The sequence below is a fragment of the Pyrus communis genome, chromosome 6, assembly GCF_963583255.1.
Source record: "Pyrus communis chromosome 6, drPyrComm1.1, whole genome shotgun sequence".
NCBI classification, from domain to species: Eukaryota; Viridiplantae; Streptophyta; class Magnoliopsida; order Rosales; family Rosaceae; genus Pyrus; species Pyrus communis.
In genome coordinates this window covers 14,092,063-14,105,244 of record NC_084808.1, presented here as the reverse complement: position 1 = coordinate 14,105,244, position 13,182 = coordinate 14,092,063, and the positions used below count along the sequence as shown (strand labels likewise).

Below are 13,182 nucleotides of genomic sequence, written 5' to 3'. Positions count from 1 at the left end.
AAACATTGAAGGGTGAAATTCTGGTATGCATGAGCAGGCAAAAGATGCACAAGGATATCAACCAAACGGTCAATTTGGTCGAGGTGAAACCATGAGAGGAAAGCATGCAACGTGGAAAACTTTGCAGGTATAACCTCGGGTTCTTGATGATTCTATTGTTGTGAATGTTCGCATAAATAAAAAAAGAGATTACTATAACTTCTCAATGTCACTACACCCTCTTTGCACTTCGTATTTGAGTAATATTCTTGCCTTAAAAGGTTCAAAATGTCCATACAATTAACACACAAATGGGATTCAAAATAATGTCTTTCTCTCACCATGCGAACGACTCGTGTTTCAAATTCTAAAACAATATAGTGTTGTGTACAATTAGAGGCCTCTTGATCATGAGGTAGATTAAAAATGCAGTTAGTCCTATAACTTTCGAGGCCTCTTCATGGGCTAACGTGATATGAAAATTTGATATTGATTGTGTGGCTTTGGGTTCTCCTAAATTGATTTTTTTGTATTTCAAAACGATAAAACGACAATCAATCACACAATTTGGTCTAAACTAAAACTGTATTTAAGTATGGTTATACGTCGGTTTAGAAACAAGTCTCACATATAATGCTAGCATGTCATCAATTTCACAAAATATTAGACATTCAAATAGACAAAATGCCATCACTTACTAGATTTTTTAAGATTTTCAATAAATAAAAAATAAATTTGATTTTTTTATTCAAAAATTAAACAAATTTGATTGAGACATCCATAACTGTCAAAGGGTAACGACAGTAACGGTAAAGCTTAGCTCATTCTCAGGGCTTCCACTCCCCTCCACTAACTACACGAAGAACCGAGCACATACTCTTCTGCAAAAATCTCCAAACCTCTACAAAAACCTCCTCCATTTCTCCACAAAATTACATATCTGCCGTCACCACCCTCTCTCTTCCACTCTGCAACTCAGCCATGGCGTCTCTGCAAACCCACCATTACCATCTTCAACTCCACCGCCGCTGCATCTCCTCTCTCACTGCCCCCAAACTCCGCAACCTTCGATTCCCCAACCTTTCTCTGCGCTTCCCGGCTTCATTGCCCGGGAAAGATAGGGTTTTTACTCTCAGAGGAAATGGGAGGGGCAATGATGGAATTTACTCGTTTTGCTGCGTTTGCAGAGCTGGCGCTGAGATTGAAAAGGTTGATGGTGAGGAAGGAAGTGAGAGGCCTCCTTTTGATATTAATTTGGCAGTGGTTCTTGCAGGTTTTGCTTTCGAGGCCTACTCGAGCCCTCCTGTAAGTGTTTATCAATTACAGTTTCCACTTTTTGCTCCTTGGGTCATGATAAATTGTTTATTTTCTGAGAAAATTGAAGAAAATTGAGGAAACGGATAGGAATTTAGCTGTTAAGTGTGAGGAAATTAAAAAATTGGAAAAAAGTAAGTTAACAGCATCACATTTTTTTTATTTTTTATAATTGTCTTGCATTAATTGGTTAGTGAAATGAAAGGTTTAAGTTTCGTATCATCGGCCTTGTTGGGATTCTGATGGTGGATTACCTTGAGCGGTTTAGTTTCAAATTCATCCGGTTTGTTGGAATTGTTTTGTTCAGGATAATGTTGGAAGGCATGAAGTTGATGCTGCAGATTGTAAGACAGTGTATCTTTCAGAGTATGCATTCACTTCACTTTTAAAGACATAGAAATATAATTTTTCGATCTGTTGTAGATATAGACGTATCCAACTCCGATAAAATGATGTTAATTTATATTTGCATGTCAGTGATTCATATCTAAGTCGTACTGATTCATGTTTCTAGGTGCAAGTAACACATTAGCTGATAAACTGGTTACTTTTATGACAAAATATGCTTTTAATGAACGCAGGTCATTTATACGTGAGATCTATGATGGCGAATTATCTGTTAAACTGAAAAAAGGTCTCGAGTTACCAGCCATGGATCCATGGGTTTGTTATGTTTCAACCCTTTTTGCATTCAATATTACAGTGATCAATTTATACGACAGTGTTCTGTAATCTTGTATACTTCATGTTTCCTATTTTTTCCTGTTTTCCTTTTCCTTTGCTGATCTATTTTGACCTTTTCGTATGCTTCTAGGGAACAAGTGATCCATATGTAATTATGACATTAGATGGTCAAGTCGTAAAAAGCAAGGTTAAATGGGGGTAAGTTTGATACTATAATGTTTAATTTTAAAAGGCCAGAGTTTGCTTAACATATTATTACCAGGATCCATAAAATTTCATGAGCATTTGCTTTAATTCAACTCATAAGTTTGATTTTGTTATATTGTTTTTACGAATAATGTGGGGGCAGGACAAAAGAGCCAACATGGAACGAGGACTTCAGTTTTAATATCAAGCTGCCTCCTACCAAAAATCTTCAGGTCAACATGTATTCTCACTAAAATATAAAATATATACTTGTTTACTTAGTGCAGAAAGCTCTTGCTTATTATTTCATTTCTTTTCATCTCTCTGTGTTTGAAGAGAAATTTTAACTGTTTGTGCTGAAAGGATATTTCCTTTTTCCGGCCAGTTAGCTACAATATTAATGATACACAGTTGTCGATACAAAGTTGTTTAACTATTTACTCTTGAAGCTGAAGATCTTTTCTTAAGGACTTAACATTCTTGGCATGTTAGCTCTTGATCATATTCTTTTCTCTAATTTCCTCATATCTGGCATCAATTTTTAGGTTGCAGCTTGGGATGCAAACCTTGTAAGTCCACATAAACGAATGGGGAATGCGAGCATCAGTCTAGAAGACCTTTGTGATGGTAAATTTCAAGTCCATCATTTACATGGTGTTCGTGTTTTAAAATGATGGATCATTATCTTGCCAGATTATTGGGTTGGTTTTATTAGTCCATTCAGTAATCAAGGTATTATGTTTGTAGTACTATTGGTATAGGCTCTAGAGGATGATTCGGTGGCTACTAAAAATAGGGAAATGTCATTGTATTTTAGTTTGTCATGATTCCATTAGGACTGTTAATGTTTATAGATGAGGCTATATTTTTTTTTTTCTTGTCAAAATGATCAAATATCATATATGTATTTTTCTAGGAAATTTGCATGAAGTACTGGTGGAATTGGAAGGAATGGGAGGCGGTGGAAAAGTACTTTTAGAGGTAAGTATCTCTGGTGAAATAAAATTGTGATATAGGTAGATGCTTCCAGAGAGAAAGAGGCATTGCCTTGTTTCCTGTTGTGAGAATGCCCCTTACTTTGGTTTAGGATATCATGTATAACAAAAAAACCACATGTTCTGACTTCTGTGTAAGGTTGTTATAGCTCGCCCTTTATGGACACACACACACACACACACACCCACACCATACAATACAAGTCTAAGCCATGAAAAAGTTCCCTTCACTGAAAATCTTGTTCTAAAACAATCCCGGAGGTGCCTCAGGATTTCTGGAAGGAATGAGATTGTTCTACTTCTGGAATGCCTTACTTTGGTCTCCTTTTCCATAGCTGTTTTCTAATCTCTCATATTCTCGGGAAATCCAACTGGAGTAACCATTTCCTTTAAGAGAAAAAACATGAAATTTTGAAGAAAAAAAGAAGAAAGAGAATCACCACAGCAATTGTGTGGTACATACTCCTTGTAGTTGTCAGTTCTTTCAGTGACTTAAGTTGACACTTAATACTCTGTTTTAAGTACTTTGCTGTCATTATTGAAGTCCTAATATTTCTCTGCTTGTAATGAAAGTTTTTGTAAATTGTTTGTGTTTGGTTCTTGCAAAATTCTTTCATATAATGCTGTTGTTCTAATTTGTATTTGCTGTGATGGTCTTAGTGGACCTGCTTTATAGTTTTACATTGAAATTCTGTTTTAGTATACTGTTCTATTTGAGTTGTAACTGCTAGTATTGAACTTTCAGGTCAACTATAAAACTTTTGATGAAATTGATGAGGCAAAAAAGTGGTGGAGTAGGGTCCCCTTTGTTTCCGACTTTCTCCGTAAAAATGGTTTTGAACCTGCTATGAAAAAAATGTTTGCTGGCTCGGACACTGTGCAAGCACGTCAATTTGTGGAATATGCTTTTGGGCAGCTAAAGTCATTCAATAATGCAAACCTTATGAAGAATTTAATTGCAAGCGGTGATGTGAATGACACAAAAGGCACTGGGAAATCTAATTCTGCTGGTGTGTCAGATGTGACTTCCCAGATGGGTAGCGTAGCAGAAGGTTTTTTAGATAATGCAGGCTTCAATGCAAGCAGCAATGTAGACGAGTCCAGCATAGATAATGGTGGTGTGGAGAATGGACATACCCCTGAACCATTGAAACAAGTTGGTGAAGAAACACAATCAGATAAGAATTTCTGGAAGAAATTTGCCAATGAAATCAATCAAAATGTTGCCGAGAAATTTGGTCTGCCAGTTCCAGAGAAATTAAAGTGGGATGGGTTTGATATATTAAACAGATTTGGTTTGCAGTCACGAGAGATAGCAGAAGCATCTTATATTGAATCAGGGCTTGCAACTCCAGAAGGCTTAGATGTTGATAAGGATAAAACAACTAGCTCACTTTCCATTAGCATGATTCAGTCTTCACTTCCAGATATTAAGAAAGCAACAAGGGATCTATTAAAGCAAACTGATTCTGTTTTAGGAACATTTATGGTTCTAACTGCTGCAGTATCTGAATCAAACACAGAATCAAATGCGGTAGGAACGAGTGAAACTAAAGTAGAGGATAGTAGCAATGTAGAAGATGATGCCTTGACTGATCCCACAACCGAGGAGATTGCTAGCGCACGGGCTGCAGAGGAGATGAAAGAACTCTTTTCTAGTGCAGAAAGTGCCATGGAGGCTTGGGCGATGCTTGCTACTTCTTTGGGACACCCAAGTTTCATAAAGTCCGAGTTTGAGAAACTATGTTTCTTAGATAATGCAACAACAGACACACAGGTAAGGACTTTTCCCTCTGAAAGTATTATAGTTGATCCCTCTAAATCTGAAGAATCATGACACCTACATGTGGCACTGGCAAGATGCTGTCAATAAACTGTGAGATATATATTGTGGATAATTACATTATAGGAAACTGCAGGTGGCAATTTGGCGTGATTCTGCTCGGAAAAGACTAGTTATTGCTTTCAGGGGAACAGAACAGGCAGGTTATATATATTTTTTGTTCTATAATGGAGTTTGGTTATGTATCTTCTGGTTCTAAATGCCTGGACTCTAATTGTTGCAGTCAAGATGGAAGGACTTGCGAACAGATCTGATGGTAGCTCCTACTGGGTAATATCTATTTACTTATCAAGTTATAATCGGTTTGTTTATTTAATTGACATTAGTGATTTATGATCATCCCTCCTAATTTTCTTTGGAGTCATAATGCATGTAACTATGTAAGTAGATTTTTAAAACCAGGCAAGGTCAACCAATTTCTTGAATGGTCTGGGTTCCTGTTCGGATTAGCAGAAAAAACCATCCCGTCCGTATTAGTACACGTCCTACAGGAAATCTTGTTATGCTTAACCACCCACTTGGAAGTTGGACCAATCTTGAATTTTTTTGGTGGACAAACCTTTGAGCTAGTTATTGATAAGAAAACCCTTTGAACTAGTTGTGCTTGAGGAAAACCGGCTAGTTATTCTTTGAAAGAAAAGTATGTATTGAAAGTTAAATTTTGGATTCAAACCACAGGTCTGTACGTTAGATGGTAACACTTGCTTGATGCTACCGATCACTTATATTTTATTAACCATTATATTATGTTATGGTCCAACCACGGTCAGAATGGTGACCCATGACCCAGTCACTTTAGCTGGGTTGTCAAACGGTCCAGGTTTAAACAATCTCTTATGCACTAAGTTTCTGAGTACTTGTTTATTATATTGTCTCACTTAATGTTCCACAGTTTTAGATATGCCCCATTAAGTTAAGTATTATAGTTTCTTACAAATGTTGGATTTTATACCTTTATAGGCTAAATCCAGAAAGAATAGGCGGAGACTTCAAACAAGAAGTTCAAGTAAGGAAAATCTATTCTTTTGTGGGTGAAATGAACGGATTATTGATGAAACACAGTCTCTATGCATTTACTGATGGTGACTAGATAATTTCAGGTTCATAGTGGTTTCTTAAGGGCATATGATTCTGTCAGGATAAGGATCGTCTCTCTCATGAAATTGGCAATTGGTTATTTGTAAGTTCTAACTTTTTTTAGATTTATTTTTCTTATTTAATTTAGCTTGTTTCCTAATTGCATACAAGTCAAGTAGTATAGGACAGTCAATATCTACAAGAATCACACAGATTTGCTTCAGTTTGATTTATCTAAGTAAGATGTTAAATATTTATTAATAAGCACTGAAGTCATTTTGAAGATAAAATCCTTGGAACCTTTAGACTAGTTTAGGGTATCGTTTGTTCAAAAAAAAAAAAAACAGATTAGATGTTATTTATTTATCAATTTTTATTCTACTTTCTCCTTGAGATTTCCAAAGCACATGTTTTCTTTATTTGTGGATTGGCAAGTATGAGAGTTCACTTCGTTTTGACAGTGATGATATTGCTGAGCCGCTGGACAAATGGCATGTTTATATAACGGGTCATAGTCTAGGTGGTGCATTGTCGACCCTCCTGGCTCTTGAACTTTCCTCAAGTCAGCTAGCAAAGTGAGTTCTTATTTTCTATGCAGTGAATTCATTATACTTTTTGTTGGAATTTGTGAGTGGAAGTATCTATTCGTGTATGCAAAAGAGCATGTCTGTACATGATCACTTTTAACCATAGATTATGTTGGACTCTGATCATAACTTGTACTAACCCAGTTTTCTCTTATTTCTGTAAGTTGTGCTTGTTTTATTCATCCTGTTATACTTTTGAAGATTTCTTAGTTTAAAATGTGTAATCCATCAATTTCCAGCACATGCTTGGGACTTTTTTGATGAAAATAAACAAAATAGAAGTACAGATATTTGATGATAGTTGTTAGAGACTGATGTCTCGTGCCACTGATGTTGTCGTACTTTCACACAAGCAAACTGCCACAGTGCATCTCTATGTTATATTGGAAGATGCATTACACCACTATCTAACATTAATTCAATTAATTTAATTCTATGGTAATAGACCTTTGTTTTTTTTATCTTTTTCTGTTTATTAGGCGTGGACTGATTTCTGTGACCATGTATAACTTCGGATCTCCTAGGGTTGGTAACAAAGTATTTGCCGAAATTTATAACGAGGTAAGCATTGGAATTGGGATTTCCTAGTTGTTTCCAGCATGCGCTTTTAATTCTTCATTGAAGTATTTGGGTAAATGTCCTCAGCTTTCTTTTTCCACGGCTCGATTTTCATTTCTGCTGCAGTCATCTCTGGTTGCAACTTGGAACAACTCATCTTCTATTCCTAGTATAAAATGTAGCTGCTAGTCTCGGTAGAGTCAAGCAGAAAATAATTTTAAAATATAGGATTGTTATAAAGGAATTTATTCATTAGCAGAAAATTTCCCAACCCACTCTCTGTCATTCTAACTGTTGGATGATATAATTACCATATATATGCGTGCGTGTGCGCTTATGTGTGTGCGTGTATTGTTATTAGAGTTTTATGATAGTTCGATTTGACTACTTTGGACTTGTATTTAGAGGAATCATGAAGTCAGATCCACGTTGTAATAATTTCCCTCATGAAATTAAAATAATAATCGAGCGTGTGAACACACACACCCACGCGTATATACATTTTGTATGCTACATGTGTATTTTTCTGGTGAATATTTATTCAGCATACAAAACTTACCTTTGCAGAAAGTCAAAGATAGCTGGAGAGTTGTAAACCACAGAGACATCATCCCTACAATCCCCCGCCTGATGGGATACTGCCATGTAGCTCAACCTGTTTACCTAGCAACAGGAGACCTAAGAAATGCCTTGGTGAGTAATTCATTTTGTTGTCTAGGAAAGTTTTCCATTTACTCTCCAACAGCACTTATAGTTAATTCATAGATGTATTATTTGTGGATAGAGTAAATGATGCCCTTGCAATATCTAGGAGACTATGATGTCGGCAGTAACAAGCTAAATATTTCCAAGCTAAATGATATGTTCCTCTAGAAACTTGTGATATCAAATTTATAAATCTCGTGCTTTAGGATGCAGAATTGTCTCTCTCTGATTAGGTTCTAAGACTTGTCGCCATTTAAAGTTTACTTCGAAAGCTGTTTGAAATGTTTTTGGGGTGCTTGCTTGTGTGAATATAGTACATTTTTACTTAAATCTGAGCTAATAATTCCATCCAGGGAAATATGGAGCTCTCTGAAGATGGTTACCAAGCTGATGTGATTGGGGAGTACACACCAGATGTACTTGTCGGTGAATTCGTACGTTTCTCGTCATTCAATCTTTTTCATTTTGCTAGTACGTTTGCTTATGGATTTCTAATGTCAGATTCGTATGTCCATTCATAAATCCAATCTTCAGATATGCTGCATATTCATAATTTTATATCATTGATTTCAATTATATATTAAGAAATTAACAAAAGAACCATTCATAAGATAAAATTCCTCAAGAAATTAAAATGAATCAGGCTTGGCGTGTTCATGATGTTAGTAACAACCAAGCTGTTCATAATGACTTTCATGTTGCAGATAAAACCAATGAAAATAACCAGAAAAAACTGTTGTCTTGATAGGTCACTAGATCTCACCAGGAGTTATCGACGAGGCTTGGCTTTCTGAATTTTATCAGAAGTTTGACCAAGTTTTTGTTTTTCCTACAGATGAAGGGTGAGAAGGAGCTTATCGAGAAAATATTACAGACCGAAATAAACATATTCCGTTCAGTCAGAGATGGGACTGCACTTATGCAGCACATGGAGGATTTTTACTACATCACATTACTAGAGGTACATTCATCTGATTGAGTTCATATATAATATTTCTTCAGTAGTCATATTTCGGGGGTATTTTTTGGTGTTTGCAGGCTATTTTTAATTGCAACACATATTGCCATGAGTTGTAACTATCTATTTGTTGTAATATCTCCCTCTCAATGTCAGTTGTTAACCTCGTCTTTCTTTCCAGAATGTGAGATCGAATTACCAAGTTGCAGCAAGGACGCTGTCCGAAGAACAAGTGAATGCGAAAGTTAGCTGAAGACCAGACTAGACCATGCCAAAGTAAAGAGGCATCCGGGAAGCAACTAGTCGCTTCTGGCGGAACTTCTATAAGATCGACCACTACGTGGCGTGTGCGACGCTTAAGCATGCCTTTCGTCGAATGTATTAATTGGTAATTACCAATAGTTTCAGGTATTGTACCTACAACATACCAACATTAGTCAGTTACCATAAATTTATCCAAAGCTTTACATTCTATACATGTTTATAAAGATCAGCAGCCATTTGTAACTCAAAAGTTTTAGTTTACTTCTAATATCAAGAGTCTCCTTTTTGTTTTGGGTCAAACAATACCAACAAATAGGTCAAGTATCAAAAGTTTCCCAATTCTGAAATGTTAACTGTTAGAAACACATTCAAAAGCTTAAGTTATCATAAACTGGGTCGATAATGTACATCAAACTTACACCAATTCCTTTCTCGCATCAATTTTGCACGTTGAGAGGCATAGCAATAGAGTAAGAGAGACAACATATAAGTGCAGTGCAGCACCACCCTACAAGAAATTGCAAACTTGCTCCAAAAAAAAAAAAAAAAAGGAAATTGCAAACGAGATTTTAGAGGTCATGACCGCTTACAAAGAAGACTCTGATACTGTGTTAGACAACTAGGATTTGAAAACTTAATTGTAAGATAATGAACTAACAATATTGTCAAGCTTAACAACATTCTCTTCCTTACTTGCATGCTATTCCTACACGCGGAGAGTGATACCAATAAAGGAAGACAAACAAGCAGATGGGTGGAACACCCACCCTACCCGGCATAACTAACAAACGAGTTGAAAACAAGAATCAAACTCTCGATTACTTGCAAAGAAGACTTTGATAATATGTTAAACAACCACAAAATTTCAAGATTTTGGAGAAGTCTATCTGATACTATGTCAACGTCAGGTTAGGATCTTGTTCACAAATGGATCGGTTGGGGTGGGGAGAAGCTATTTTTATACCACGTCAAGATTTCAGGGTCACATGCACCGGATCCTTGGGATGCGATCATACCAGCTCACATGCACCAGATTCCATCCGAACTCTGAAGTTAAATGAGTTGGGTGACCACCTGGGAAGTCCTTGTGTTGTATCTCCCCACAGCCGACCCCACTGGTGGGAAAAGGCTTTGTTGTGTTGTTGTTGTTGTTGTTGTTGTTGTCAAGATTTCAAAGTCAAGTCTGTAGCCCACTACTAATCACACCGATATTGTCCCAACATAATAACGTACACAACCCGACATGCATTGAGTGTTATCATAAAAGGTCTCAATATCATTAATAGCAGAACGATCCATTTGTAAGTAACACATAATAATACATTTTATCAATTTTCTGACCTGAGATCGTATTAAGCACTAAACCCTTGAAGCTTAACCTATCAAAGAAGGGGCCAACAATGTGTACTAAGCTTACATTCACAAGTTCCGCATCCTAGTAAATTAAGAGCATGCTCTTAATTGGTTGTCAACACAAACAGAATTGACAGCACTTGCAATGATGGAGACAGAAAAGACTTTCACTTGCATTGCAAATTTGCAAATGCTAAAATTTGGAGCCTAGTAGGCGGCCCCCTTTGTCCTTATTCCTAATTCATAATTCCTAAATAAATACTATAGGCTATAGTTTTAGACCAAGGGAGATAACTACCACCGTCCAGAAAAAAGGAAGATAAGACACCACTGAGGTTGTGGTCCTCTATTGAAAAATTATCGACAGGAATAATCCCTGGGCCTCTGGTGGGGCCCACATTTGGGACCCGTCATTTATGCATCTGACTTCTTGAGAGACCAATATTTCTCCTCTGTTATGCTTTTGCTGGATTGCTCTTGTGACTTGTTCTGTGAAGCAATTTGTATCCTTGATTTGCTTGAGCATGAGTTAGGATCCATATTTCATACTCTTGAAGAATGTAAAATCCCACGTTGGAAATCTGATAGAATAAAATATTACATAAAACGTCGGATTGTGCATATGATTAAGTTGCGGATAATGTTAATATTGATTAATTGTTAGTTGATAATCCTTCTATAAAAGCATAACACGTACATCACATGTATTAGAAGTCTCTTATCCAATAATTCAAATTAGCTCAAAGAAAGAGAGGAGACTTAAACTTTTGCCTCTGCGTATAATTTACATTCTTAATCACCAGAGCTACAAACACAATTATGTAATCGTGCCAAATTATTCATAATTTATAATTTCGTTCCGTTACACATAACTGAACTCGAAACTTTGAGTTTACATCTAAACATGATGATTACAATTTTCTGGCCTGTTTCAGTTTCACGAGCTGTGAATCTCTAGAAACATTCTTAGGGGCGTGCATTGTCTTCTTGCAGCTGATGATTCGTAAGCTCTGCCTTAATATGTCGATCTCTCTTTCCTTCTTGAAATGTTCATGCTCCATTGAAGCTATTTTGGATTTTAGAGATGCAATCATTTCTTCCTTGGCTTTGAGCTCTCTCTTTAGCTCTTCTACTATGTCTTCTTCCTCTGCCTTCCAATACAGCCCATTTCCTGCGGTAAATACCAAATCTCCATCACATCGATACATGAATAAATATTATACATATAAATGTATATGTATACACATTAGTAAAGAATTCATAAGTTCAGGTTCGATTCCCTCAAATGTAACTGGAAAAACGATTAAATACGCTTGTAGGTAATTGTAATGATGAAAATTTCTGGTTTTTTATGATTTTTTTTTTTTTTTTTTATTTTTTTTTTTATTTTAAGGAAAAAGTAAGACCCACCAACTGCTGAACTATGATGTGGGTTATCATTAACAATAATATAACTATGAAAATTGCCATCATGTTTTCTGAGATTGAACAACCGTCATATTCCAACAAAATTAAGACTGGGTGCTTCTAGACCAAATCGCAATCAGAAAGTTCGCCTCATATCCTGATACATGTTTATGAGAATTATGCAGATTAGAGATTGCTTGGAAGTGACTGAGTACCTGTGCTTTCTGTGTTTGTGTGACTGTGTATGTAGAGAGAGAGAGAGAGAGAGAGAGAGAGAGAGAGAGAGAGTTACCACAATGTGTTCTCTGAATGAGATCATCAAGCTCCACCTTAATAGCCAGATAAAGCTGCTTCCACTTCTCCACGGTCTCATCCCTCCTTGCTCTCTCCTCCCTCATTTGCTCAGCCAGAAAAACACTCCCCAACAACACTTCCCACTCTTTACTACTATTCTCCCCACCACCACCATCACCACTCTTATTAACATTCCCACCTCCCATCACCACAACCCCACCACAATCCTCCATTCCCCTAATCCTTTCCTCCTTCTCTTCCACAACCTTCCTCAGCATCTTCACCTCCTCCCTCATCTTCTTCTTCTCCTGCTTCCACTCAGCCTCCTTGAATGCGAACACCATCATGTCCCTCTCATATGCCGCACTCTCCTTCTTCCTCTCACACACCATCCCACTCATCTCCTCTTGAATACTCCTCACCTTATCTCTCAACCCACCAACATTTCTCTCACTTAAATTACCCCTCTTCTTGCTCGCAAACCCGCCCATCTGCCAGTGATTTTCGCACTCCCGCTCTCTTTTCTCAGAGGAGCCTTTGTGACATAAATTTTATCCAAGGGGGAGATTTTGTCAGAGGCTCCTCTTGCTCTTTCACTTAATGGAGAGTTGTGGTCTATTTTTATAAGAGGGCTAAGCTAGTTAGGTTCTCACTCAAGTCTTACACAAAGTTAATAATAATTGATGGAAGGAGAATGAATGAGCCAATGAATGAGGATCGTGAAGAGACTTGCTAGTGTCTTTTATGCTAACATCATGTGATGATTTTAACACAAATTGGGACACACATGATCTGTGTGCAATATAATTGGATTATTCCCAAAGTCACATGCAATTAATTTTCTTATTTAGAAGCGTGCATGGGTCTACATTATCTACATTTTGCACTAATATGATATGATATATAACATTCTATTAGTACTGTCATAGACGCACTAGTACCATTTGGTTAAAAAACTTTAACTAATTATTGTTTGTA

General features: G+C 36.7%; 2 protein-coding genes across 2 annotated transcripts; one reads left to right on the top strand and one right to left on the bottom strand.

Moving 5' to 3' along the window:
• The first annotated feature begins 811 nt into the window (after window positions 1-811).
• On the top strand, window positions 812-9,455 carry LOC137737239 (uncharacterized). The gene is made up of 18 exons (XM_068476666.1): window positions 812-1,284; window positions 1,601-1,659; window positions 1,875-1,956; window positions 2,108-2,175; window positions 2,327-2,396; window positions 2,709-2,790; window positions 3,080-3,144; window positions 3,904-4,935; window positions 5,078-5,140; window positions 5,225-5,271; window positions 5,962-6,007; window positions 6,102-6,181; window positions 6,540-6,653; window positions 7,145-7,226; window positions 7,791-7,916; window positions 8,282-8,362; window positions 8,764-8,889; window positions 9,068-9,455. The coding sequence occupies exons 1-18, from the start codon at window positions 961-963 to the stop codon at window positions 9,137-9,139; spliced, it is 2,619 nt and encodes an 872-aa protein (XP_068332767.1). The 5' UTR covers window positions 812-960; the 3' UTR covers window positions 9,140-9,455.
• A 1,788-nt stretch (window positions 9,456-11,243) lies between these two features.
• LOC137738157 (uncharacterized) lies at window positions 11,244-12,818 on the bottom strand. The gene is made up of 2 exons (XM_068477786.1): window positions 12,203-12,818; window positions 11,244-11,674 (listed from the first exon to the last, which is right to left on the bottom strand). Exons 1-2 carry the CDS (start codon window positions 12,693-12,695, stop codon window positions 11,415-11,417), a joined length of 753 nt encoding a protein of 250 aa, XP_068333887.1. The 5' UTR covers window positions 12,696-12,818; the 3' UTR covers window positions 11,244-11,414.
• Window positions 12,819-13,182: the final 364 nt, after the last annotated feature.